The sequence below is a fragment of the Ambystoma mexicanum genome, chromosome 1q (assembly GCF_040938575.1).
Source record: "Ambystoma mexicanum isolate Mex_15411 chromosome 1q, UKY_AmexF1_1, whole genome shotgun sequence".
Classification (NCBI taxonomy): domain Eukaryota; kingdom Metazoa; phylum Chordata; class Amphibia; order Caudata; family Ambystomatidae; genus Ambystoma; species Ambystoma mexicanum.
Genome location: NC_090922.1, coordinates 659251392 through 659278218, shown reverse-complemented (window position 1 = coordinate 659278218; position 26827 = coordinate 659251392). Strand labels below are relative to the sequence as shown.

The 26827-nt window shown below is 46.5% G+C and overlaps 1 protein-coding gene across 6 annotated transcripts in view; it reads left to right on the top strand.

The window, feature by feature from the left end:
- Positions 1 to 26827, top strand: part of PRRC2C (proline rich coiled-coil 2C) — a 1565218-nt gene that overhangs the window by 1294296 nt on the left and 244095 nt on the right. For all 6 annotated transcript variants that reach the window (XM_069641251.1, XM_069641250.1, XM_069641252.1 and 3 more), the window contains exon 28: positions 16780 to 17005. In XM_069641251.1, the coding sequence (XP_069497352.1) occupies positions 16780 to 17005 (226 nt within the window). The remainder of the gene's footprint in view (positions 1 to 16779; positions 17006 to 26827) is intronic.

Sequence of the window (26827 nt, the reverse complement as noted above, 5' to 3'; positions counted from 1 at the left end):
TTCCTGCCTTCCCAGACAAAATGAAGCCTGCTGTTAGGCACGATTGTATGCAGTACCCTTTGGGAACACTACAACAACGCTGACTACAGGTAATGGGAAACCCAACCTTTGGTATAAGCTTGTACTACACAGTTGTGTTAGCGTGTTGAGCAGCCAGGCTTATCTAAAGAAGGGTCAATGTGAGCTGTAGGGGAGTTACACAGTGATTCACTGTGACAAGTATTTAATTAAACACTTAAACACAAGGTTGCTTGACTAAACAATTATTAAATTATCAGTCAGTTAGGTAAGCCTTCTTCAGAAGGGAGCAAATATGACAGTAACACTAAAATATACTTCACAAAATACACACTCTTAATATCTCTAAATCAGGGATTACCCTTTTGGGATGGCCCACAGGAACAACCTACACCCTCAGGTGACTTCAATAACTAGGGTACTGGGAACATTAATGCATCACTGTTGCATTTAGTCATTTAAGAATAATTCAAAGGAAAAGGTTATTAGAACATACAAGAGACCACAAATATTCTTAAGCAGGCAAATATTTTCAGATCCCCCAATAAGAGTCATTCAGTGGAACAGGCTAAGCCAAAGTCAATGGACAAAAGACTGAGCTGAAGCACTTCTTTGTAGGTAAGTACTAGGTTTTTGCACAATGTTTTAGAAGCCTTTGAAGAAAAAGAAGAATCGGGGTAGGGCCACAAACTGTTAGACTTGTGAGTAGTAGAAGATGCAAGCAACCCTACAGCAAGAGTTAATTTCTCGCAGACTTTTACAGAACCTTTGTATTGAAGAAAAAGTGCAACAGATGACTTCTGTTCCTGAGCAGTTCTGCAGATCTCACTGTTCCTAGGCCTCCGTCGTGGGGACAAGAGGGAGGACTTCTGGGGACTCCTGCACTGCAATGGGACGGTCACCGCTCTCAACTGGCAATCTTCAAACAAGTGGCTGTTCGGTGTTTCAGCTCCTCACGTCTACCGCAAATTGCAACACTGCAGTTCCTGGCTTTCGAGATGGGCTTTCCTTGCTTCTGGGGTCCTACACTTTGAGGGGGCTCAGGCTCGGTCAGGCCTGCTTCCTGGGAGTCCAGAGGATCTGATAAGTGGTCCTTGCAGCGGCTTCTCTGTTGGGGAGAATTCTCGGAAATGTGCGAATTCCTTCCATCTTAATGACCCCCAGCAACTTTTTCCCCACTCTCTCATGTATTCTAATGTGATTTTGAACTCTGTTTCTCTTTTGGTTGTGGAGTCTGACAAACTCCATAGGCATCATCTTTTACATTGGGTCACACCGCACCTTCAGTGCAGTGGCCCAGGGAAGTCTTTCAGATTTCCCAAAGGTTTAAATACCTTCTCTTGGATAAACTACTGTTTCCAAGAGCAGTAAAGGAAAATTGACTTTATAGAGATGGACTCGGCAGCAAAGGATTGCTGTCGATTCAGCAACTTTGTGGTTTTGGCACGTTTTTCTCAGCACCAAAGAAGAACGAAGTTCCTTGATCCCTCTGTCCTGGACTCTGGTGAGGGGACTCTGGATGTGGATTTCCTGCTTCTCTAGGGTCTTCTGGATGCCCACAAAGTTTTGGCTGGATTCGCTCGTCGGAAGACCATGCATTCACAGATGGTCGAGGTACCCCTGTGTATAGGGATTCTGCAGCCTTTCAAAGTCACCGCAAGTCGGGGGTTGCGCTAACATAGTTTGTCTTGAGGCTAGTTGGTCCCACTAGCCTAATGGAGCAGGGTGTCCCATATGGGTCTTCCCATTCGAAAACTGGGTCGGCATTTTGTGGTCCAGGAGGATGCTGCTGGCATCTTCTTACGTAGTCTTCGGATGTTGTCCTCCAGTGGTCTTCTCTGTTCTAGTCCCAAAAACCTTGCTTTTTATGCAAGCTCCTGTTCATTCACAGCCTTAGGCTGTCAATCACAAAGCAGTGTGGCTGTCCTCCAGGACAGCCAGCCGGCCAATTGTACCTGGTTTCACTTAGGCACACCTAGAGACAAATGACCGGGACGTTTCGGGACCCTCCCACACTTCCTTCTTTTCCAGATACACTGGAGCCTGGACGGGCTTCAAGGCTGAAGCTTGCCAAAGGCAAAACACACAAAGGACTCAAACCTGATTCGAACAGAGAAAAAGCACAGAAGAATGTAATTGACAAGAAATGGCAAAAAAAGAAGGCTGAGGCTATTTTGTGAAAAATGGTCACCCTTGGGTGCAGCACTGCAGCTGAGGTATCAGCCTGCAGATACATTGCACCTGCAAGAAACCACTGCCACCAGCCATTCAAGTGAGTTAGTGTAACAAAATGTTACATTAGGAATGGGTTAAAGGAGTTACTATGTAACCCCCTAACACTCCACATAGGGTGGTGTGTGCTGGAACCATGAAAGAAAAGGAAAAGGTAAGTAAGACAGGGGTCTCCCAAGGAAATGTAGTTAAAGGAATAGTGCACAAAAGATGGGCAATCATCCAAAACATGCATTAAACATTTTAATGAAAGTTCCTGTGTAAACTTTTGAACAAACGAGGCTCAAAGCATTTACATGGGAGCTTCCATTTTGCCATTTAAGGCAGCCTCCTCAGCTCATGTTAAGCTCAGCTCAGGCAGCACTAAACAAGCAGCAAACACCCCCTACTGGGAGCTTTTGCTTACTGCAGCCAGAGCAGAGCTGTGCATGAGCTGAGGAGGCTGCCTTCACTTTAATTTAACTTTTTCGGTTCTCCCCAAGCCCAGGGAAGCACAGAAAACGTAAAATGAAAGGCAAAAAGCAAAGGCGCAGCAATTATAAATACAACGTTGTATTTGTGATTGCTGTGGTTGGAAGGCCCGAGGGGGTGTCCAGGAGACTCAAAGCAAAAGCTGCTGCAGTCAGAAATACGTCGCTGTATTTGTAAATGCTGCAGTTTTCTTTCTATGAATACCGCAGCATTTACAAATGGAACAACGTTGGATTTCTGACTGCAACAGCTTTTGCTTTGAGTCTCCTGGGCTCCCGGGGGAACCCAGGAGACTCAAAGTGAAAGAAGCTGCAGTCAGAAATACAACGTTGTATTTATAAATGCCGCCGGCTTGCGCTTTGTCTCCTTGGCTTCCCCTAGGGCTCTGTGAAACGTAGAAAGAAAATCACAGCATATTTAAATACAACAGCGTTGTATTTATGTTTGCTGTGGCTTCAGCTTTGAGTCTCCTGGGCTCCGTTGACCCGATTCGGGGGAGCCCAGGAGACGCAAAGCTGAAGCCACAGCAAACATAAATACGTTATCAATGCTGTGGTTTTCTTTCTAAGTTAGAAAACCGCAGCATTTATTTTCCAGTGCTTTTAAAAAAGAAGTTTAAAGCACTTACCAGCAGCAGGTTGTGTTAATCTCTGCTCTCCGGCAATAATGAAGCAAAAGCCACCTACTAGTAGCTTTTGTGTATTGCAGCTGGCTGGCTTTTGCTTCATCAGTGCCGCAAGGGCGGAAATTAACACAAGCACAGGAGGATCATCCATTTCACAAAATGGATGCCTCCTAGTGCTTTAAATCTGTGACTTTGAGCCTTGTTTGCTCAAAAGTTTACATAGCAACTTTGTTAATGAATATTTTTTTATTTATTTTTTTGATGATGGCCCATATTTTGAGCCAATAAAATGTTTGAATGCATTATCCCGTTAAACAATAAGAGAAGTCCAAGGGACTTCTCAGTGGCACTGCGCAAAAGGTGTTGTGCGTCACAGTGCAAAAGCAGATGCCAACGGAGTTTACCGGACTCCATAAAACGGTAAGAAATACAGAAAATCATAGTGAGTAAAACACATGAGAGAAAGTCCCACTCACTCAGGAGTAAAAATTAAAAAGCCCCGAGTCCAGCAAAAGAGATGGGGGGTCTCTAAGGGTAAAGAGAATTGGCACAGAAATGAAAATTCGCCCAAACACAACTCAAACCCAGATACCGGATATGAGGGGGACTGATGCAGCCATTGCTCAGACTTCCATTGGCGCCAAGACCACTATTGGGAGAGCAGCCACTGAAGACCTGGAACTTGATGTTGAAAGATCACCAGCATCCTTTCTTCACTTGTCTCTCTGCAGATCTCCAGAAGACCTTCATTGGTGCCTCTACGCCTGGACCAGTGGGAGCAAGCAGTTCCTACCTCTGCACGAATGCTCGAAAGATCCAGTCGCTGGAATCATTCAGAACAGAACCATCCTATGAGCTAGCAAGATGTCCTTGTGCGCTACTTTGCTGCAACGGTTGCCGTTCTGAGTTGAGCTTTGGGACTCTGTTGATCCACATCTTATGGAATAAGAAGCATTTCCCTGATGTTACAATTGTCTGCCCCAAAGATAGGTCTTGTTGGTATAGCTTCTTTGTTTGCGCCCCTAGTGTTCCCTTCTGCCTTTTTTTCTTCAAGTGGTTGTTGCTCTTCGCTGCTGTCATCATATCCTGGGAGTCCTCTAAGGTTGTCGCCGATGAAATGGTGGTCGAGTAGTCGTGTCCCGAGTGTCAAGATGTCCAGTGTACAGAACTGGTCCAATGGATCCTGGAACCATGAATTAGCCAGAGCCAAAAAACCTGACACCGCAAGTGACGTCTGCACCTGAGGCCATTGGACTTCCACCAAGACACTAATCCAGAAGCCCCCACGATTTCAGGAACTTCTATGGTGATCCCTGAGTTAATCGAAGTACAGCGCTTGGGGTGAGGGGGAGGCCAGGAGGGATTGGGAGAAGGTCTTTATTTCCCACTTGTTTTTACTAAGCTTTGTAACACTTTCAAACTTACTGTTTGCTCAAGCCAACACTTGTTCAACTACCTAAAGGGCCTCCTGAAAGGAATTTTATTGGGACCTGTGAGACTAAGGGCGCTAGGTCCCTGCTTTTCTTGCTAACGAAGGACTTCAGGTTAGTACCTTATTTATATATTTTTTTATTATGTTCACCAAGTTCTTTATTCTCAACCTATTAGTTCTCAAAGAATTGATTACGTAGCTGGTTCTGTTTTTGTATTCACTTGCTTTGCTACTTGTTAGGTAAAATTTGCGCAGAACTGGTAAATCCTCCTGACCTGGTTCAACCCCAGAACTTTTTTGCTTTACTAGTGGGATATTTTCCATAATACCTCAGTGATTGGGAACCTTTTTCTACATTCACATAATCTTCTTCAACTCTTTTTATGGGTGTCATTTTTAAGACTCTCCATACTTTTAACTATCTCCCCTTTTAACTTTCTTGTGCTAACCTTGAGTGAACTACAGTTCCAAGGGTAGAAAGGATCTTTGGATCCTTTTTACATTTTATTTAGTGAAAACAGCACACCCCACCTTATGTGGAGTGCTGGTGATATACAATGTATCCCCTTTCACACTAAAACTGTAACAATTCTGTTGCAGTGACAAGCTTAGCTTCAATGGCTGGTGTTAGTGATATCTTGTATTAATTTGGTGCACCATTAACTTGTTTTCACAGCTCCCCTAAAGGGACCTAAGGGTGTCAATTTTTACCAAAATGTCCCAGTCTTCTTTTTTCGCCATTTTAGTGTTTCTTGTCGTTTCTTGTTCCTTCACCTGACATCCAGGGCGAGAAATTCCTTTGTGTAAATTTTGTCTTCGGCGGGAGTCCCCTGGACTCCCCGCCCAGGCTCCAGTCAGTCTGTGAGCGCTGGAAGTGAGGGAGGAGTCGAAAGCTCCCCAGCCCTTGTTTTAGGCCTTGCTTGAATGGGGACAAATCCCAGTGGGGGACGGGGGCTGGCTGTCCTTCTTGTAAAATGCGGGGAGAGAATGCAGAGGTTGTGCTGTAGTTCCTGATAAATACTAAGAACCTGGAAGCTGAAGAAATGTTGACCACTGATACGAAACCGAAGAGGAAGGAAACGCGGCTGAGGTGATTTCCAGTGACCGGAGAGGCTGCTGTGAAACCGGAGCCTGCTGTAGCCCTTCCTTCCAATCGACCGCTGGTCTCCGAAAACGACGAGCCCGACCCATAGCCTGGTGAGTCCCACTAGACTCAAGGAGACCTACATTTTGAGCCATCCCATGCTTTTCTGCAACCTTGCGTTATTGCAATACCACAATACCCTCGGAGCTCAAGTCATCTTGCGGTGCACAGTCCTCCAAATCTCGTTGAAACTTCTTGGGCATCCTGGTGGATCTCCAGAGACCCTAATCGAGTTCGGAAAGTCCCCTCACCAGAGTGCTCGACCTTTAAAACGACAAGAATACAACCACGATTTTCTGTCTTCTGTGCTCCATGAAAAGGCACCAAATCCGCAGAACCGCATTCAGCCGCGAGGGAAACCTTGCCTAGAGCCTTCACCGATGCCTGCTGCAAAGTTCCTTCGGAATTCTTGTTTTCAGTCACCACGTCAAGGAATCCACTGACCGGGTATTTGGCTACAGACCCTGAAGTTCTCCTGCTGCAATATCTTTTTCAATTCTGAGGTACTGTTTTGGCTTGGGTATGTACTTATCTTAAGCCCGTTAGGATTTCTGTGTAGCTGTGGGTTGTTTTCTGTGATGGCAAGGCCTCTCATCCAGTGCACCCAGTCCCACTGCTAGAATCCTGCCAGGGTGTCTTCTGCGAAGCCCCTGGACGCTCTTCTAACTCTAAAGTGGAGTACTTACCCGTTTGCCCAGTTTTCCTAAGGAACTCTGACTTTTGCTACTGAAGAACCTATTCTGACACTGCCTGTTGGTCACTACTCTTAGTGACCCCCCTTTTGTCACTGAGAACATTCATGCTCCAAGCATAAGGGAAAGACTTTCAAGGGTTTGGGTCTTCTCCCTAGAAAAGAAAATAAGTGTTTTAAAGTAACAGGTAAAGAGTTGGTTGGTAACTTTAATTCTAAGAGTGATCAGTTGCATAAGTTCTTAATGATCTTGACTGTGTGATGCACTATTCTTTTTTTTTTTTGTCAAACTTTTTTTATTGAAACATTGATAAACATTGAGTTCATACAAGGAAGACAAATCAATAGCAATGTGCAAAGTCAATTAGTCCCAGAAGTGTTCCGCTTCTAAAGTTCAAGAGTAAAAAGAAAAAAAAAACATCTACAGTTCCAACTGGGATCTTAATGTTTTCTCGAGAAAGTCCATTGCCCTCGCAGCTCTCAGGGATCTGAAGATAGAGCATTATGCTCTGAGGCTTTCTTATTATGCAACAAATATTTACTCTCATGCCTAATCAGATAATCAAATTCAACAGTTCATAAGTTCAACCTGTGTCATTAATCTTACAACTCTGATCAACTTGTAAACAATGCATCAACATTTCATTCGCTTTGTAATTTCTCTTGTGAATCTGTTTTGTAGCCACCCTTCGGGGTGTAGTATTGCTTTGTTTCGTAGCGTTCCTGGCAAAAGAAAAGTGTAAGAAAGAGGAGGAGGAGAGAAGAAGAGGAAGGGGAAAATATATATATATATATACTTCCCCCCCCCCCCTCCTTTGTTTGCTGTTTGGTGGAAATTGGGCAAGCATGGCTTTATGGAGAGTGCAGCTCGACTTGGCTACCCTAAGGTAGAATTGACAATATATATATATATATATATATATATATATATTCCTATCACCATATTTATCCTAAGTTTGCGGCTTTACCCTCCGTGACCCTGCCGTGTCTCTCGGTTTTGGGTTCATGTGGGCGGGCGTTTCCATGTTTTGAAGACTTATCAGGGTTGGAGCAGATATTTGACCAGTCTAGGCTGGAAGAACATGTGTTTCTCTGCCACGTGGTCCAGGAAAGGGCCCCCAAATGTTTTGGAATTTAGCTGACCGGTTTTCTATTGCAGCCGTCAATTTCTCTACTCCGAGAAGTTCCCATACCTTGACCCACCAATACGCGATCTGAGGTCCCTCGCGCTCTTTCCAAAATCGAGCTCGCGTGATGCAAGCTGCCATCAGTAGTTGTGTAATTAGGCTGGCTCTGGGACCCGACTGAGGATAGGTCCCGACATCCGTGGTGTCTCCCAATAACAGCATTAGTGGGTCCATCGAAAATCTCTGTGGCGAAAAGTACCACCGATAACATATCTTAAGTGCGCATTCCCTGACCGTAGTGCATCTAGAGGCCTTATGTGCCCTGTCCCAGATTCTCTGCCAAGACTCTGAGGTGATCTCTTTACCTAGTTCTCTTTCCCATGCTATCATGTAGGGGAGTTTCTCTCCCTCTGATACATTTTCCAGAAGGCGATATGTTGTCGCCACTCTATGCGATCGTTGTCCTTCTGATAGCGTTAGCTCTAGGCCTGTGCGGGTCCTAATGGCAGCCTTCGTTACAACCGGATTAGAAGCCCAGTGTCTAATCTGCATTTATTTGAATCTCTGTCTCTGCGAGGTCGAATTTTTCTTTACATTGGATGAAGGTCAAGGGGCTGTTATCGGCGTAGAGCTCTTGCAATCTCAAGGTTTTGGTTTTGGACCAATTGCAGTATGATTTAGGTTGGAGTCCTGGGGTGAAGGCTGGCTTCTTGGGTCAGAGGGCCTAATCCTGGGGTGAGCCCCCTTAACTTGTAATGTCTGTCCCAGCAGTGGAGTGTAGTTCCTCTAGTTGGGAGAAGAGGTCTCCGGGAGGCCCGAACTTCACGCGGTATAAAAGGGAGATGGGAAAGGGGAGCGTCTGCGAACAGTTGTTCAATGCCCTGCCATTTGGGGGGGGTCGGATTGGATGGCCCAGCCCAGGATGGGAGCAATTTTGGGATGCCCTGTAGTATCTCAAGATGGAGGGGACGCCCAATCCTCCCAGCTGCCTGCCTCTCATGAGGATTTTGTGCTGAATTCTGGGTGTTTTACGCTGCCAAATAAAGCATCATATTTCCTTCTGTAAAGCATGTAGGTCCCGTTATAGAATTTGGACCGGAAGGGCTTGGAATATGTACAGAAGCCGGTGCAGTAGGGTCATTTTAATGGCGTTTATATGCCCTAACCATGATATTTCTTGAAGGGTCAATTTTTGCAGGGATTCCTTTGTGTCTTTTATCAGTGAAGGAATGTTGGCTTTCCCCAGGCCCAAGTATGTCGGAGTTAGGTGTACTCCCAGGTAAGCGATTTTGGAGTTCCCCCAACTAAGAGCGAAAGTGTTCTGTAGGGCGTTTAGGACCTGTGAGGATTCAGACAAGTTCAGGCCCTTTGATTTGGCCTTGTTTATTCTAAATCCCGCAAAACAGTCAAGAAGACTCATAAGTTGGGGGACAGAGGTTTGAGCCTCCTTTAGGAAACAAAGCACATAATCTGCATAGAGTGCTACTTTATGACTCTGGTCTTTTACTTCGAACCCTTGGATTTCGGGGTGGAGGCGGATGTGTTGGGCCAGTGGTTCCATTGCCAAATCAAAAACCAGTGGCGACAGGGGCACCCTTGCCTGGTTCCCCTGCCGAGGGGTATCTGTGGTGTCCAATGTGCATTGACCCTTACTCTAGTGGAGGGGATTTGAAAATTGGACAGCACCAACTTAGAGAATTGTGGGCCGAAGCTAAAACCTTCCAGGACCAGTTGCAGATAGTCCCACGACATGCTATCAAAGGCCCAATGTGCATCTAGGGAGAGCAATGATAAGGGGCCTGACAGGGTGGGGGCCAGAGATATTAAGTCAATTGCTCTCCTGATGTTATCATGGGCAGCCCGGCCCTGGATAAAACCCATCTGGTCCCCATCTATTATTGTGGGTAGCACTTCCATCAGTCGCTGCGCTATAATTTTACTCAAAAGCTTGGCATCCGTGTTAAGCAAGGCTATGGGCCGGTAGGATGCGCAGTCCTCCGGATCTTTCCCCGGTTTTAAGATTAAGGTAGTGTTTGATTCTGCCATGGACGGAGTGACTGCCGTGGAATCCCATACCACGTTAAATAATCTCGTGAGGCGCGGTATGAGTTCCTTGGCAAAGGTTTTGTAGAACTTCTTTGTGAATCCGTCTGGGCCCCGAGCCTTGCCCACAGGGAGGGTTTGATAGCGCATTCGACTTCTTCCGCGGATATTGGGGCTTCTAAGGATTCTAATAGCGCCTGTAGCAGCCGGGGGAGATCCGCCTTAGTTATGAACTCTTTGGCAGACTGTGGGTCCCCTTTATGCAGGGTTGCATGTTCCCTGAAGAATTCCTCTATAATACGGCGTTTACCCTCCTCAGAGTAGGTGCTTTTGCCTGATGTGTCCCACGGAGAATCTATTCTGTTCTGTTTTGTTTGGTTTGTTTACCCAATTTGGCTGCCAAAAGTTTATTAGCCTCATTTCCCTTCGTATAAAAGAATTGCTTGCTGCGCATCATCCCATAGGCCGCTCTCCCCATGTGGTGCATTTCGAGGGCTTTTTTCGCCATCCTCATGTCTCGCAGGGCACACCGAGAAGGTTACTTTTTATGTGCTTCTTCTAGTCTCTGGGCTTCTCCCTCCAGCTGTTCCCGCAGTAAACCCTGGGCTCTCCCTCGTTGTGCTGCTTGTTCTATTAAATGACCCCTAAACACTGCCTTACTAGCGTCCCAGATCGTTCCCCAGCTCACCTCCCCGGTATCATTCTCTGCATAGTACAACTCTATCGTTTCTCTAATGTGGGTACGCACCGCTGGGTCGTCTAATAGAAATTCTTTTAGTCTCCATGGGGGTTTTGTATGGGGGAGAGGCTGAAGGGGTTTATTGACAATAGGACTGGGGAGTGGTCTGCCAGCGCTTCTGGGAGAATGTCCACCTCTAATACATTATCAATGAGCGTATCTGCCAACATAAACATGTCCAGCCTCGAAAACCCCCCATGAACTGCTGAGAAGTATGTGTTATCCCTTTCATCTCGATGACAAAATCTCCATACCTCAGAGAGTCGTCTTTCAGTAGTGCGGTAAGGGCCCTAAATATGTTCCTGTCGTGGGGTGTTGGGGCTAGTGTTTTATCAACCAAAGGGTTCATCACTGCATTAAAGTCTCCCCCTAGTATCACTTCTCCTTCTGCGTGGTCAGATATAGCTTTCGAGAGTTTCATAAAGAATCTGTCTTGGTTAGTGTTTGGAGCATAAATAGAGACCAGTGTTACCCTTCGGCCATCTAAAGTGGCATTCACCAACAGAAACCTTCCCTCTTCATCTCGGACCGTTCCCAAGGTCCTGAATGCGATCCCCTTGCGGACCAAGATGGCAAACCCTCGCTTTTTCAGCCCACTAGAGGCAAAGAATTTAGTGGGGTATAACTTGTCATTTAAGCGGAATTCATCCTCCGGTTTTAAGTGAGTCTCTTGGAGGAACAAGAAGGATGCATCTAGGGATTTCAGTCTGTGGATGAGAGATTTACGTTTCAGAGGGGAATTCAGGCCTTGCACATTAAGTGATATAAATTTATAGTTAAGGGCTGCCATATTGTGGTCGTTCGGGTTCTCGCCTCAAAGCCGTAGAAAACTTCATTAGGTCAATCATTTCGATCCCGGGTGAAAAAGGATTGTGGTGAGTCGGACCAAAAAATCCCTTCCGAGCTTCCCCGTTAGGGTCATAAACATGAAATGTAAAACAATAAGTAGGACAAAAACAGAGAAAGCCGATTAAATCTACTACTATCAACCAAAATTGCGCATTTTTCAGTCCTTTCAATAGTTTAACCAGATTCAAAGTCTAGCGGGCGCCATCCATTCCGGTGCCCAAGTCAATTATTAACAGAATTTTCTGACACTCAACTCTAACTCAATAAGAGGTGAAGAACGGCGGGGGTTATCCTAGACTCCTGCAGGTTTCCCATGTGGTGTGATGGTTACACTCTGGCCCCCGGGCAAGGTTCCAACCAAGGCATCCCCGGGGCAGTCAACCGGGGTTCCAAGTAGGCGACCATCCACTCTCAATAAAGAATATACCTCTCGCGCTCTGACTGCTCAGGTCGCCGCCCAACTTTCTCCTTCTATTGATGATGGGGTGGAGTTTTCTCCCGGCACCTCTGCTGTTTTCTTGGGACTGGAATCTCGAGGTGGGTTTCCCGTGGTTTGTGGCCGTCGCCGGGATCTCCCCCGTCCCGTCTTAGCTGGCTGGCTTAGGGTAGAGCCCTTAGTCTCCTGCAGCTGGGGACCCGAGTCAGATTCCCCGGGTGGGTCGGCCATTAAGCTTTTAGCTTCTTCCTCCGTGGAGATTGTGATGTTGATTGTGGAGTTCAAACATCAGCTTGCAGGGGAACCCCCAACGGTAGCGAATCTTTCAGGCTCTCAACCAGGATGTTACCCTCTGTAGGCGACGTCTGCACGCCAGAGTATAGGGAGCCAAGTCCTGAAAATTGAATCTGCGCGCCCTGGAAAGTTATGGAGTCCGCATCCCTGACTGCCGCCATGATGTCTTCTTTCTGATGGTAGAACTGCACGCGGGTGAGCACATCTGGGAGTAGATTTTTCCTCATTTGAGCTGATGAGTACACCTGGTGGGTTCTAGCTAATTTTATCTCTTCATTCGGGTGAAGTGCCAAGAGGGTTCTAAACATAGTTTCTACATATTCTGCCAGATCTCGATCATCTATCTGCCGGAGAATCCCCCGAAGGCGCACGTTGTTCCGTCTCGATCTGTTTTCTAGATCGGCCTATTTTGCCCAGATATCCTCAAGGTGCTCCTCAATGGCCTTTACTCTTCCCGTCAGGGCTTCGTTATCATGGGATTGCACCCAGTTTACATTTTCAAGGTCGTTGACTCTGGACTCCAAACCCCCCAAATGGGACGTAAGGTCTGCCAGTGACTGAGCCAGGGAGTCCTTGGAGGTCTTAATTTCCTTTTTAATCTACGGAGTGATGTCGTGTTTAAAGGACTTCAACATGTCCTCTAGTTCATCCCTGGACATTGCCATCTCGGAGGTCGGTTTAACGGTCGAAGCTGGGAGGATTTCAGTGACAATGTGGGTGGAGGGTGGATTCCCCGGCTGTGTTGTCAGATAGGACTGAATGCCTCGTGCTTTCTCTCTCGCCTCTGTTTTGGGCATCCCTTGGTGATATCGCAGGTATCGCCCACTTGATTATGCCGACTGGTAAGAGGCGTGCAGGGGCTTGTTGTGCTTATGCCCAGTGAAGTATGGGGAAGTTTCGGTGGGTTGAATGTATGGAGGGCTGATGTGATCCCAATCCCAGTCCAGGGACCTCTTATAGTGATCTGGCACCTATAACACACCTCTCCCGCTCCAAATGCAGACACTCACTGGGCCTTATGTATATGTCCGCTGGATTTTCCGCCTCGCATTCGGGGTGTTTTCTCCCCGCGTGAGCCACTTCTGCCCCTCAGAGCTTAAATAATGATGTGCCGGGGAGGTATTTTCCCTCTCCGACTCTCCACTATGCCGAGGGTTGCTGTTTCCGCAGTATGTTAGGGTGACGGGCTTCTCGCGGTCCGCCCGTAATCTGCTCGCGTTCGATTTTCCTTCAGGGGATTTCCCGGGTTCCGGCCACGGCTACAGTTGGGGGGCCCTGTACCGCCTCTCGTGTCACCCTGAGCAGAGCTCCAGGGGCCAGCACCGCACTATTCCTGGGCACTGAGATCCAGGACGGACATCTCCCATTCACTGCGGCACTTTCCTCCGGGGCTCCGGCTGCCGCACAAGCGTAGCTCCAGGATGCCAGCGCTATGTTACTTCCGAGCTCCGCCGCCGAGGACAACGGGAAGTGGGTTACGCTATGTCTTTGGGGTCCGAGGGTCTGCCGGCTTCCGTTCCGCTCACCCTGCTGATCGCTCATCGCTCCGCCGCCTCTGCTCCCTGGGTTTCGCTCCTTCGAGCCGATTCAACTCGGGACCCAGGCTTCAGTATTGGTTCTTCCAGGGCGTTGATGGGGATCGACGGGTCGCATCCTCTGCGCGGCTCGGTCCTTTCTCTTACCAGGGGTGATTTAGGTGCGCGCCGCCATTTTGTTGTTGGTCCCGGTCAGTTCTCCGGCAACTTTCGGCGTCCCAAATTATGTTCATATGAGGGAGTTTGTAGATCTACACCCCATCAAAGGTATCAGCTTCTCTTCTTCTTCCCTCCGGAGTCGGGCGAAAACTCTCTAATTAAACGGTTGAAATGACATGACTCGGGCGTACGGAGCAGAGCTCATGGGAAACACGACCGCATGGCGTGCTCGTGATGCACTATTCTTAAAAGTATGGCTAACCTCTTTTCTTCCTTAGCCACTGTTTTGCCAGTCTAATGGAAAGTAGATGTGAAGGTATTTTACTCTCCTGTGATTAGGTTGTGCCTCTTCCCAAATGTAAAGTGCTGGTATCACCAGATTAGTCCTTTGAGGATAATTGTATGAGTGTCTCCCAACTGGGTCTTGCTTCCCCTGACTTGCTGCTAGCCTGTCATTCATAAGGACTTTCCTCTTCATTGTGAGGTTAAACAAAGTATGTAGCTTTTACTTACCCGTGTTAGCTGTGTGCCATCCCAAAGATAAGTTACAAGAGTTACTGCTTACCACAATCTGGGGTTACCTGATTTCAAAAACACCTGTAATTGTATATTAAATCCTTAGGTTATACCCACCTAGTATAACTTTGTTATCATAAAAGTAGTTATATTTTTACTGCACCTAGAATAAGTGTTCCACTATTCACCAAAAGTATATTGTCCAGTTGACTGACTATGGGATTTGAATTGAGAATCATTATATAACTGGTAGGGTCCACTGCCCTTGCATTACTGAATGTAATTTTAAAAAGTAACCATTGGTTTTTACTCCCCAAGGATAGGCTTGACTTATACTGAATGTGAATGAAAAGGTTTTGACTTCCCTATAACTACAGTTAGGTACTTCAAATATTGGGTCTGTGTACTTTCAAGTATAGTGTTGTGTTTTTATATTGTGATTTACCCGCTAGATTTATCTGGGCCTACTTGTATTTAAATAAATCCTTTATTTTTACATACATAGTGTTTCAGTGTTTCTTTGGATCGTTTGTATTACAATTTCACTTGTACTGATTCTACAGCCCTCCCTCCTTCCTAAAATAAGCTTGGCTGCTCTGTCTACGCTACCATGAACTCAGGTGGTACAGCCTTATACTAAGGGTGGAGTCTTTTGCTGCCTCAGTTGAATGGTTTTACTAAGCCCTTAGTTGAACTTCAGAAAAACTGTCCTAGCACTACTGTTTGTGTCTTGAAATCTATCTTATTGTATTTAAGTGACATGTTAGTTATCTTAGCAGTGCACACCAAGGTGAATGTTTTAATATAATATTAGTGAATGTTTTAGTGTGTCTTACCTGTGGTTTTTCATTGGTCAGAGTTTGTCTTAAGGCCTAAATAAATAACTGTATTTTGTTACACTCTAACTAACCTGTATTAAGAGTGATTTGTGTGCTTAACTAAACCCATTACCACTCTTACACCCACCCAGTCTAACCCTTGCTGCTTAGCCATACTTCCCATATAGTTTGGCTAGCATGTAGTGTCTGTCCCAGTTCATCAGAATGGGATGGCCCCTCAGAATCTGTCCACAGAGCTATCCATCTCAACACATCAAATCATTTAGTTGCCAACATATCACTGGCACAAAAGTAATCGTACCCCTGTAAGAGTCTTCTCAGTTAGGGGAGCCCAAGAACTTTGAGGACTTGGTTTCGGACACAGGGTTACATCAGGGACAATATATCACATACTATCAACTCCTGAATATAATGCAGGATAAGTGGCTGGGAGCCGAACTGGCCGCTCAATCGGAAGGGGTCATGGAAACTTTCTATGACGTGTCGGAAGGGGGACATGAGGTCTCCCGTAGATATGAGTTGATGACTAAGGTGGGCAAGAAGGTAATTCACATGAGGCAAAGTTGGGAGGCAGAGGTGGGAGAACCCATGTCAGATGGAATGTGGGGCAGTGTACAAAGATATCATACGACAGTGTCCAGGAACGTACGGTTCCAACAGATCCTACTATGTGACTCGCAGATCATACCTAACCCCACATAAAATATCCAAGTTCAACCAGGCGGAAGCACAGGTGTGCCTGAAGTGCGGGATGGTGAATGTTGGGATGGTGCATATATTTTGGTCATCCTTGGAGATAGGTAAATTCTGTAGAGAAGTGGCCCAGATGATGGTCTGAGTGGAAATTACCCTAGATATGGGATCCCCTTAGGCGTGTTTGTTGGGTGGCTTCCCAAGGCCTAGAAGAGCCAGGCATATGAGTAAATTAAGGGACCTAGCATATATACTGGCTAAATGCTGGATTGCGATGAGTTGCAAAGCACAGAGGCGACTGTCCGCACAAGAATGGTGGAGGGATCTAGTGAAATGGGCTAATGCAGAAACAGTTGTGTGGCAAGACGCAAGAAGGAGGAATAAAGATTCAGAGGGAGGTGGGTTTGAGGCAATTGATTGCTGCTTTGTTCGTCCCGGAACAAGTAGCCCAAGGCAGAGACGAGTCCAGGTGTGAGGAAGATTGTCCTAGAACTACTGGGAGATGAAAGGAATAGAGGAGGTGGAAGGCGGGGTGGGTCGAGGGGAGTTGGGGATGGGAGGAAAAGCATGTAATTGTTTATATTTGTGTGACTAAGTAACGGTTTGTAAATGGTATTGGTTGTTAAAACCAATACAAATTTTTTTTAAAAAAGCCTTCCGTCCAAATGCTGACCTCCATAGCAGCCTTATTTTCCTCAAAGCCTAGGCATTTCCATATTTCTTGAATTGCACTTAAAAAATCCCCCATACATTGGTCTTTATTTTGTATTAAAAAGAAAATGGGCTTGAAAGTGAGCCCTAATGTCGCCAAAAGGCTGGAGCAGTTTAATGTTATTTTTAATTATCCATTTGTCAGAAAAGACTCCTTTCCTCCTGGATAAATCTTTCATTCAGTATTTGTGCGATGTTAATGTGGTGCTCCCGCCCTCTTTACAGATCACAGCCGACCTTCATGCAAAACATGTCTCAACCATCCCAAATGGTTCTCTCTGGCGCAACCTTACATAATTTGGGGGTTCAGCACCAGGAACTTGCCAAGGCACAGTCCAACATGACTTATCAACAAGCTTCAAACTCACAGCCTATTCCAATTTTATATGAACACCAGCTCAGCCAGTCTAGCCTTGGAGGATCTCAACTCATGGATACCCACCTCCTTCAGGTAGGAAACTGCATGCCTGGCATCAAAACCTATGTAGTTTGGAAATATCCTTTTTATTGTTAATTGAAGGTAAATGGTGTGTTTTTTTTTTTTCGATCATTATAAAAAGAACTATGTAAAATATCACTTGTAGAATCATAGCATGAAAATGGTTTTTCAACCATGACACAGTGGACCAATCACACATTCCGTCCATAGGAAGAAAGGTGTTTCATGAATGGGCAGTCTCTGGTATTTACCTTACCCACACTTCTATCATTCTCCAACATGTAGATACTTTGGAAAAGCATTGTCTGCTAATCGTTTATTGAAGGTGCTCTGGTGTACTTCTTTGCACTTTTGTCATCCCCAGGAAAACGACAGATCTTTCTAATTCAAAAAGCACACCGAGGCACATGCATGAGCCTGCATGAGGCTTCCCTAATACATGCACCAACACCCAGCCTTTGTTTCTTTTCTCCCAACTGGTTGAGGTTGGCGCATACTGTTGCACCACTGTTTTTGCACATCAAAATTATTGAAACAAATGTTCTCCCTAGAGAGAGACTTGCTTTGTTTAGCCTGTTTATGTCTGGACCACTGTGTGCCTGTTGATGTGGAAAATGTCTTCCCATTGGTTCCCACCAACCAAGTAATCACTTTTCTTTCTTTGTTAAAAACTGCCGAATACGGTCCCATTGCTTTTTCTGCTGACAACCCACCCTGGTAATTAGTACCTGATGGTTCACTGTGGCAGGTGGAGACTAAAGGGCACTGCACTCAGTGCCTAAATTACGCTGTACCAGACCTCGAGCTGAGATGCCCTCCATGCCTTAATATGGTGCTTTTACAACGCAACCAAAGATTTGTGCAAGGGCATAGGAGCATTCAAAAACGTCCCTTTAAGTTGATGTATTGCAGTGTGCTGAATGACTGGGATTAGCACTTTATGAATATATGTGTGGCTATAAGCATCGTCTTTTTTTTGGTTTTTTTGTTGCTGCTTTCTCTCTTTTTCCTATACTTAACTTGCTTAGCTCATCTGTTTTGGGGGAACTGATCAGTCTCTCTGGCTATCGGTGCAGGGGGACTCTGTCCCCCACTTTCAGATTACTTGTTTATTTGAAATTGCACACAATACCCTACAGTGAGCTACTTTATCTTTGGCAACTTTGTCACTCGCTTGATGTGTCCAACAAGGGCTGGTGCCTGCTGATACTTTAGCACATTTTCTTTTGTATTCTTAGGTGCCATATAGTTTTTTAACTGTATAGTGCCATTTAGAGTATTATTTTACTCTAAAATCATGGTGCTGTAAGATCATTTCCTTGGCCATCTTGTCCTTTGGCCTTCTTCCTGCTGTCACATATGCTGTTTGCCATATATGGTAAGCCCTTTCTTGGTCACAGCCTCTGCTTTCTCAGGTAAAGAGGCACTATGTGTTTGTAGCCAGGTGTAAGGGCTGGGACTGTCTGGTTCCAGCCCACATAGTGTGTTTAAGGGACAATTTTCATTTCTTGTGCAATTCCCTTCAATCTGATTACCCCCCACATCCCCCATTTTACTTTTAATGGAGTCATGCTTTCCTCCGTGTATTTCACTACAGGCATCTGTAATGATTTTTTTGCAGTACACAGCACCCTATGTGCAGTTTTGCTAGGGAGTCCTTTGGGCTTCCCTTTTCCTGAGAACTTCGGTTCTTCGGGATTGGATCTTGCATAGATTCACATGCTGTCAATATTCCATGTCGACAACCTGGGAATCCATGTTTACCTTTTGATTCCCTTTGCTATAGGCAAGAACCTACAGTCTGTAGCTTAACACTCCTTGTTATGGCTGCTTTTGGTCCCCACCAATGGGAGCTCGGGTAGCCTTGGACTAGAAATGCTTCTTATCCTCAGATTCTAACCATGTGTTGAACTGAGGGAGTCCTCCGGTTTTCCATAGATAGAATCTGGGTCAGAATCGGGGGGGGGGGGGGGGTAAAGGGTGGGTTTGTTTGTTTGTTTGTTTGTTTGTTTATTTTATTTGTATGGCGCTCCAAACCCAGAGGTAGAAGGGCGCTTAAGAATTTGGTTACATAGTTGAGAAGTATCTGTGTGTTGCATACTTCGTACAGGTTTATAATATGTACATATATATACAGAGGTCAATAAATAGAGCATGTGTAGTGCGTACAATATACAATTTTCAGAGTAAGTACAGTGTCTAAGCTAGTAATCGCGCAGGTCTAGAGTTAGTGGTGGTGTTCTTTGTTTAGCAGCCAGCTAATGACCTGCTTCCTAAAGATCTGGAAGGATTCGAGGGTTTTGATGTTGAACGGTAGGGAGTTCCAGAGTTGGGGGGCAAGCACTGTAAAGCTTGCCCCTCCAGCTCTTTTTAGGTGGAACCTGGGTACTAGTAGACAAAGAGTGTTGGAGGATCTGGTGAGTCTGGTGGCAGGTTTCAGGGTGAGTTTATTAGCTAGATAGGGTGGTGCTAGGTGGTTGAGGGCTTTGTACGTGAGGCAGATGACTTTTAGATCAATTTTTTGGCGTATGGAGAGCCATTTGCAGGCTTTCCTAGTGGCAGAGATCTGCTCTTGTCTTGGAATGTTGAGGGCTGCGCGCAAGGCGTTATTTTGAGTTACCTGCAATTTATTGAGTACGGATTGATTAGCGCCAAGGAACAGGCTGTTGCAGTAATCCAGTTTGGATTGTATTAGTGCCCTGGCAAGGGTGAGGCAGCTGTTGGGTGATAGGAAGGGTCTGCTGGCCCTAATGAGCTTGCCGGTATAGGCAGCAGCTGAGGCTGTCATATTGGTATGTTTGCTAAGGTTAGTGTTGGCATCTAGATAGAAGCCAAGGGTCTTTACGCTTTTGGCTATGGGAATGGAATGACCATCGATGGTTATGTTGTTATAGCTAGGGTCAAGTTTGGTTAGGGTGTTGGGGGAGCCGACGATTAGGAGCTCTGTCTTCTCATCATTCAGGCAGAGACCATGGGAGGCCATCCATGCCTGAATGATGGAGAATATTTTGTTGATCCGGGCAGAGTCTTCTTGGTAATTACCAGAGATAGTGAGGAGTATCTGGGTGTAATCTGCGTAGTTAGTGTAGGTGACACCCAGATGGTCCAGTTGGTCGAATAGAGGCTTTGTAAATATGTTGTACAAAGTGGGGGATACACATGAACCTTGTGGGACCCCGCATGTGATGGGGATGGGGTCTGCAGCAGCAGTGGTGGAGAAGACTCGTATGGTTCTGTTTGCCAGGAAGGATTGTATCCATGTGATGGCAGGTGAGGAGAAGTGGGCTGCGGTGGCAAGGTGGTTACAGAGGACCTCATGGCTGACCAGGTCAAAGGCCGCTGAGAGGGTCAAAGGAGGGAGTCATCTTCTGGTTTTTCTACAAGTCTATTTCGATGTGTGGTTGATGACTGGGGATGGGAGACAAAAGGAAACCCCATATTAAGCCTTGTGCCACTTTTGGCCTGAAAAGCGTATATGAGTGAGCTAAACACTCCGGCCAAATACATTGCCTGTACCCCCACCACACCATAGAAAACTGAATTATATGTAGAGGTTTCAGTTCCAAGACCCAAGGATCGAAACAGAAGGCTGGTCTGCTGGCTCAATGAGGGGGAACTACCGAGAGTACCCCTCCAACGTCGAATCGACCAAAAGCATGGCCACAGCCGCAGGGAAACGGCCACGATCGAGGGAAAAGGCCAGATTGCAAGAGCAGCCAGTGAAGGAGACCAAGCACAGACTCACCCACAGCTATGAGCCATCGACAGTGGTCGAGCAGAGACCATCTAAGGGGCTGGGGAGACGTTTGTCGCCCAGAGAAGGTCCGTCGTCCGGGAAGGAAGTTTGTGGCATAAGGTAGCAAGTTGACAGAAAAACAGAAGCACACGCATAAGTCAAGGTCAGTGGGAGAGGACGCAGACTCTGCAAACTCACTGGGTCCAAATGGGAAGTGGGGGGACACAAGGAACATCCAAAACCCCTGGGGCTGGTCAAAGCCACCACTGCCATGGACGCTGTTAGGCAGAATTGCATGCAGTACCCTCTGGGACCACCACATACAATTAGGCCTACAGCAAAAAACAATCTTTGGTAGAAGTCTGTACTACACAGTTTGTGGTAGCAAACGGAGCAGCCCCCCTTATCTCTAGAGGGGAATGTGAGCAGTACAAGAGGTTACACAGAGGTCTTACAATCACAGTGGTTCAAATTGACACTTACACTCAAGGTTTCTTGGTAAAACACTTATTAATTTATTAGACAATCATTTAGAAAACATTAACTAGAAGTGGCAACTTAATATTATACACACTCTTCAATATCAAACCAATACGTTTATGAACAAATTAGGCTCCACTGAAATAGGAGCAAAATGGCATTTCAGTTACTTTCAATGGAAGTAAAAATGCACACTTTAGCAGAATAGATCACAAATACTTTCTTAGGCAGTGCAAATAGTTTTAGTTCACTAGAGGATTCGATCCAGTTCATTGGGCCTAGGCCAAAGTCAATGGACTAGTGTCTTGAATAGGAAAGAGCAGTTCTTGAAGTAAACGGTGAATTCTTGCCAAAGTTCTCAGAAGTAGTTTGTACAAAGAAGAATCCTATGTTGGGTCACAAGCTGATGGGAAAGATGGGAAAGTTCCACAAACTTTCACCGCGAGAGAAGTGTGCTCTCAATCAGGTTGGCATAGTACCTTAATATGAAGCAAAAGATGCAGCTAAAGTTGTTGGTTCCTGGCAGTTCTTGCAGATCTCACTGTTCCTGAGCCTCAGTCGTGGGGACTAGAGGGAGGACGTCAGGGGACTCCTGCACTGCACAGGATAGTCAGAAAACACTGACAAAATGGAGTCACTTCAGTTCGAGTAGCCGCTCATCAAGTACACAAGCTGGTGTCCTTCCCCCTGGTTAATACTAACCAGCTCCAAGAATGGTATCCAGGTGGCTTACGAGTTGATTGGTCCCACCAACTCCAAGGAAAAAGTCCTGGAAGGGGCTTCTATGTTGAGGTGAAATTGTGAATTCGGACCTGCAGCAGGGCTTCACCGGGCAAACAAACTGTCAGGAGTTGCAGCATCCGCCCTCTTCCAGTTGTTTTCGGTTCTTTCGTTCCAGTGGTCGACTCTGCTTTCCAGTCCAAGAGACTTGCCTTTTAAACAGTTTTCTTTCATTCCAGCCTAGCTGCCACTCACCCAGAGGGGTGGCTGTCCTTGCCGGACAGTCAGCCAGACAATCACGCTAGAGTGCTTTTGGGTCTCCTAAGAGACTAAGCACAGGGAGTTTCAGGCACCTCCCTCACTTCCTGCCCACCCCAGACAATCAGACGCCAGAGGCGGTCTTCAGTCCTGAAGCCCGCCAAAAGTATAGAAACAAAGGGACCAAGCCTAGTTTGGCGCGCAGAGACAAACACTAGAAGGACCTTTCCAAAAAGAAATGGCGAAAAAAGACCACTGGGACCTGTTTAAACAAAGGGGCTTAGCTTAAGGTGCCATCTTGGAAAAACATGGCTCCCACGATTTTTAGCTACCGGTGTCCGCGGTCGAGAAAAATCATGGTAGTTCGTTGTAAAACCACTTCCACTAGCCATTTCGAGAGGAAAGGGTAGCATTTAACTGCTACATGAGTTTCTAGACACAGGGGATACTCTGGATACTAGGTTATCTCTCCAGCACTCTATAGGAAGATGGTGTGTACTGGGTCTAGGAATTTAAAAAGACTATTAAAGTCAATTTAACCTTACATTCTCTGGGGAAACAGTATTTTATCCCAGAGAAGGTATTTAAACCTTTGAGAAGTCTAAAAAGACATCCTTGTGTCACTGCAGGGTGCTGTGTGACGCACATGAAAATATGCCTATGGAGTTACCTAAAACTCCATAACCAAAAGAAATAAACACAGAAAAAAAAAGGATTAAAAAGTTCAGATTCCCTAAGTTCAGCAAAAGAGCTGGGGGTCTCTAAGGTAGAGAGGAATTAGCACGTTTTGAGAACTCTCCCTAACAGACGCAAGCCCCTCATCGTCGGCTACTCCGAAGGCGTTGAAGCATGCGTCGAAGGCCACACAAAGTGAGCCCGTCAATGACAACAGCGACAAAGCATATGGCAGTGAGCTCCTCACCGATGCCACATAAAACTACCTCGTCCACTCCAAAATTCCAGCTCTCCACGACATACCTTAAGACCGACTCGTCAACAAAGAAACCCATGGGAAAAGACTGCACAAGCACAGCCCCTTTGTCCCAGCCTACAATCACTGCAGTGGGGAGGAGAAAGCCACAAAGCCACAGAAAGATGTCTTGTCGCCGTTGCCACCCTCATGAAATCGACAACCACTTAGAGACTACACATAGAGCTGAAGGCTCAGATTATGATAAAGGAGGAGACTCCAACTGGGTCACCAACAGCAGGAAGTCGCATTCCGCAGGGCGACCAATCAGACAGGCAGCCAGAGGAAGAGACGGGTGCCGCACCCCTCACAGGGCCCACCCACCTACAATTCCAACAAAGGGAATGCAGGCACCAACCCGCAGGCCTTCCTATCAATATAGGTACTCTCTTCGCTGCAGAATGTCATCATTCAGCTCGACGCAGCTCAAATGAGGCCTCTGATGCTGGCCTTACAACCGCCACCTCAACCAGTGGTGCCACAAAACTCTCCCAGATCTACATTGCAGGGAAAATCAGCAAGGTCCTCCGGAGGATTCTCTCAATCCAGGTCGGTTTCTCCGTCCCCTGCGGCATCCCCCGCTCTTCAACGGATATGCAGGGGGGAGAGCTACATCACCTATGCTGACCTCTCACTCACGCAAAAGGATTTGGGCCATCTCACCATTGGTGCGGTCAGTACAGGAAGAGGGGCAACTGACTGATGTGGACGAACCCTGCGACACCATCATCTTGGTCATCTGATTCCCCGCGGCGGGGCGCCGATTGATGCACAGATTCCCCGCGGCGGGGCGCCGATTGATGCACAGATTCCCCACTTGAATTCTCCCAGGATAAGGAGTCAGCAAAACAATCAGTCCAACATCACAGGGTTCCATTCTACAGTCCTGAAGGCATGCAAAGAGTTTGGCCTCCTCGCCTTAGAGGATGAGCAGGAGTGCTTTTCATTTAACCATATCAGATAAAGGAGAAAGGAAGTCCTTCCGATTCCTAATCTCGACCACAGCTGGCAAGAGAGGCTTAAAACCATGAAACAGCCATTCACAATCCAGGCGGTGAAAGGTTGCCTCGCTAAAAGGTACAACCCACCGGAAAAGGCACCGAAATGTCTCACTTCCTAGCCGTCTCCCGAGTCGGTAGTCTCGGTGGCAGCGAGCCAGAAAGCAAAATCAGAGAAACAAAGTCTGCAATACCACCGGACAATGAGGCCCACAAACAGGACACCTTTGGCAAAAATGTCTTAGTAATTGGGGCCACAACTGTGAAAGCAGCCAACTCCCTAGCCATCATCACAAGATATGATGGGGAGATGTGGCATAAACTGGCTCCAATTCTGGAGCATCTCCTGAAGCAGAAGCATAAGGAGGCAAAGCTGATCCTAAAGGAAGTGTAGGAGTCCTCCAACCTGGGGATCAACATGGCGGTCGACGTGGCGGAAACAGGTTTTAGGCAGGTGGCCAATGCGGTGGTACGGAGGAGACGGGCGTGGCCCTCATGTACTGACTTCCATGTGGATGTCCAACATAAAGTAGTGGACATGCCCTTTAAGAGTGATGAGCTGTTCGGACCGAAGATTGACGAAGCTCTTAAAACTATCAAAACAGACACACGACACAGATGTCAAAACTTTACAGAACCATCTGCCCTTTTGTCTGTTTAGAGGAGCCGCAGGCAGAACTTCCACGTCTTCGTCCAACAAGGGACAGCAATACTCTAGGGGCTTGACATATTACTACCAGGGGGGGTACAAGAGACCATACCGGTGTACTAAAATGCAAAGGAATATAGACAAAATCTGCACGGCAAGCAGCCCTCCGTCTCTCAGAGGGGATGGCAGGGCAAAGCCGAACAGTGACAATCCATCCCATGGCGCCCTGGGAGGGGGAGGATCTCTAGGTTTGCCAGAAAATGGCAAGGAATAACAAAGGACAAATGGGTGCTTGATGTGGTATTGTATGGGCACCTACTAGAATTCAAACAAACACCCCTCCCATACCTCCAAACTGGCAACCACAGGCGCACAAGGCTGCGCTTCTACAAGAAGTGCAGCTCATGCTGCAAAAATAAAAAGGGCCGTAGATAAAGTCCCCAGGGACCAAAGGGGGAAGGGAGTAAACTCCTGGTATTTCGCTGTCCGCAAACCGGACGAAAAACGTTGGCTAATCAAATATATGAAGCGCCAGCTGTTAGGGAGAATTCTGATTTCGAATGGATTGTGTCCTCCCACGTATTCCTCATCTTACGATAAATCGTTATCTCCAGCTTTGCTGCTTTGGAAAAAAGATTTCTCGGAAGAGGGCGCTGTGCTCGAGGTTGCAGCGTCGACTGTCCCTCGACAGGCTCTGTACTCTGTCGACATCACTGATGGTATAAATAGCTCGAGCCGCGCCTGTTGCTTCAGTTCCGTTTTCCCGATCGCTTCGCTATCGAGAACAGCGCGCTTCGAGTTTTTCTGTGAGATAAAAATGTCGTCTTCAACACCTTCGAAACCCAAGACTGGGTTTAAGAAGTGCATCGATTGTGGATCGAAAATGTCGATTCCGGATCCTCACCGAGTTTGTCTCTGGTGCCTTGGTTCAAGTCATCGAACCGACGACTGTGGCTCCTGTCAGTCTATGACGGAGTAGGCCCTTTGTGAGAGGAGAGGTAAACTGTCGGTGGGGAGGGAAGCTTCTAAAGCTAAGGCTGTGTCCAAAAAACATAAAAAATCAACCGGTTCGAAGGAGTCGGATCGCCGTAAACATTCCAAGAGAACTCTATCTCGTAGCAGGTCAAGACGCTCGTCATCTTCCTCGTCTAAAAAACTGAAGAGGAGACCTAGGTTTCCATCATCTTCTGAGTCATCGACCGAAGAAATTCGATGTCCGACAAAATCGGATTCCCCCAGAAAGTGGGAGGAATTTTGAAAAAAGATGGAGGTATTCGAAAATGCGGCCCAACCCCCTCGAATAAACCTCAGAAGAGCCATACCCGTAAAGTCGCTCCATTGGAAGACAAAGGGAGTTGGAAAACTACTATGGATAAAGCCAGTAGTGTCAAGGATACTCGAAAAACTCGAGTCGACGCCAAGGCGTCGAAGATTCTTCGAGAGTCGAGTACCTCTCCGGTGCCACATAAAAAACATAAGTCATCGAAGGATTCCACGACTTCGTCGACGCCATCGGCGTCGATCGCTTCGGCATCGAAGCCAAAAGTGTCTTCGACGCCTGTGTCGAAGTCTTCATCAAAGTCGTCGAAGATTGCTTCGACAACTTCGAAGGATTTTTCTATTCCTTCGACAAGTATTGGCGAGGAAGAGAGGAGATTTACTCCTTTACCCAGATCTGACTTTAAGTCTGTCCTCAATTTATGAGGAAACTGCCTCAGAGGATGAGGAAATTTCTCCTTTTGGTGTTCAATATGACATAAAGCAAGTTCCAGAGGAATTTATAGATCCAGAGTCTAAAATGAGAGACCTTAAGGATACTTTGCATTCTGCCAGTGGCATTGACACATCACCAGAATTAGAATTTGCCAGACCTGATCCTGCAGAACATGCAGACTCAGGGTACAGGAGTCGTATAACTAGAGTAATTGAATATATGGGTTGGGGTAACACTTCACCCGTTTTCGAACATGATGATATGACAGATATAATTGTCAGAGGTCCTCAAAAAGATCCAGTTCTCCCT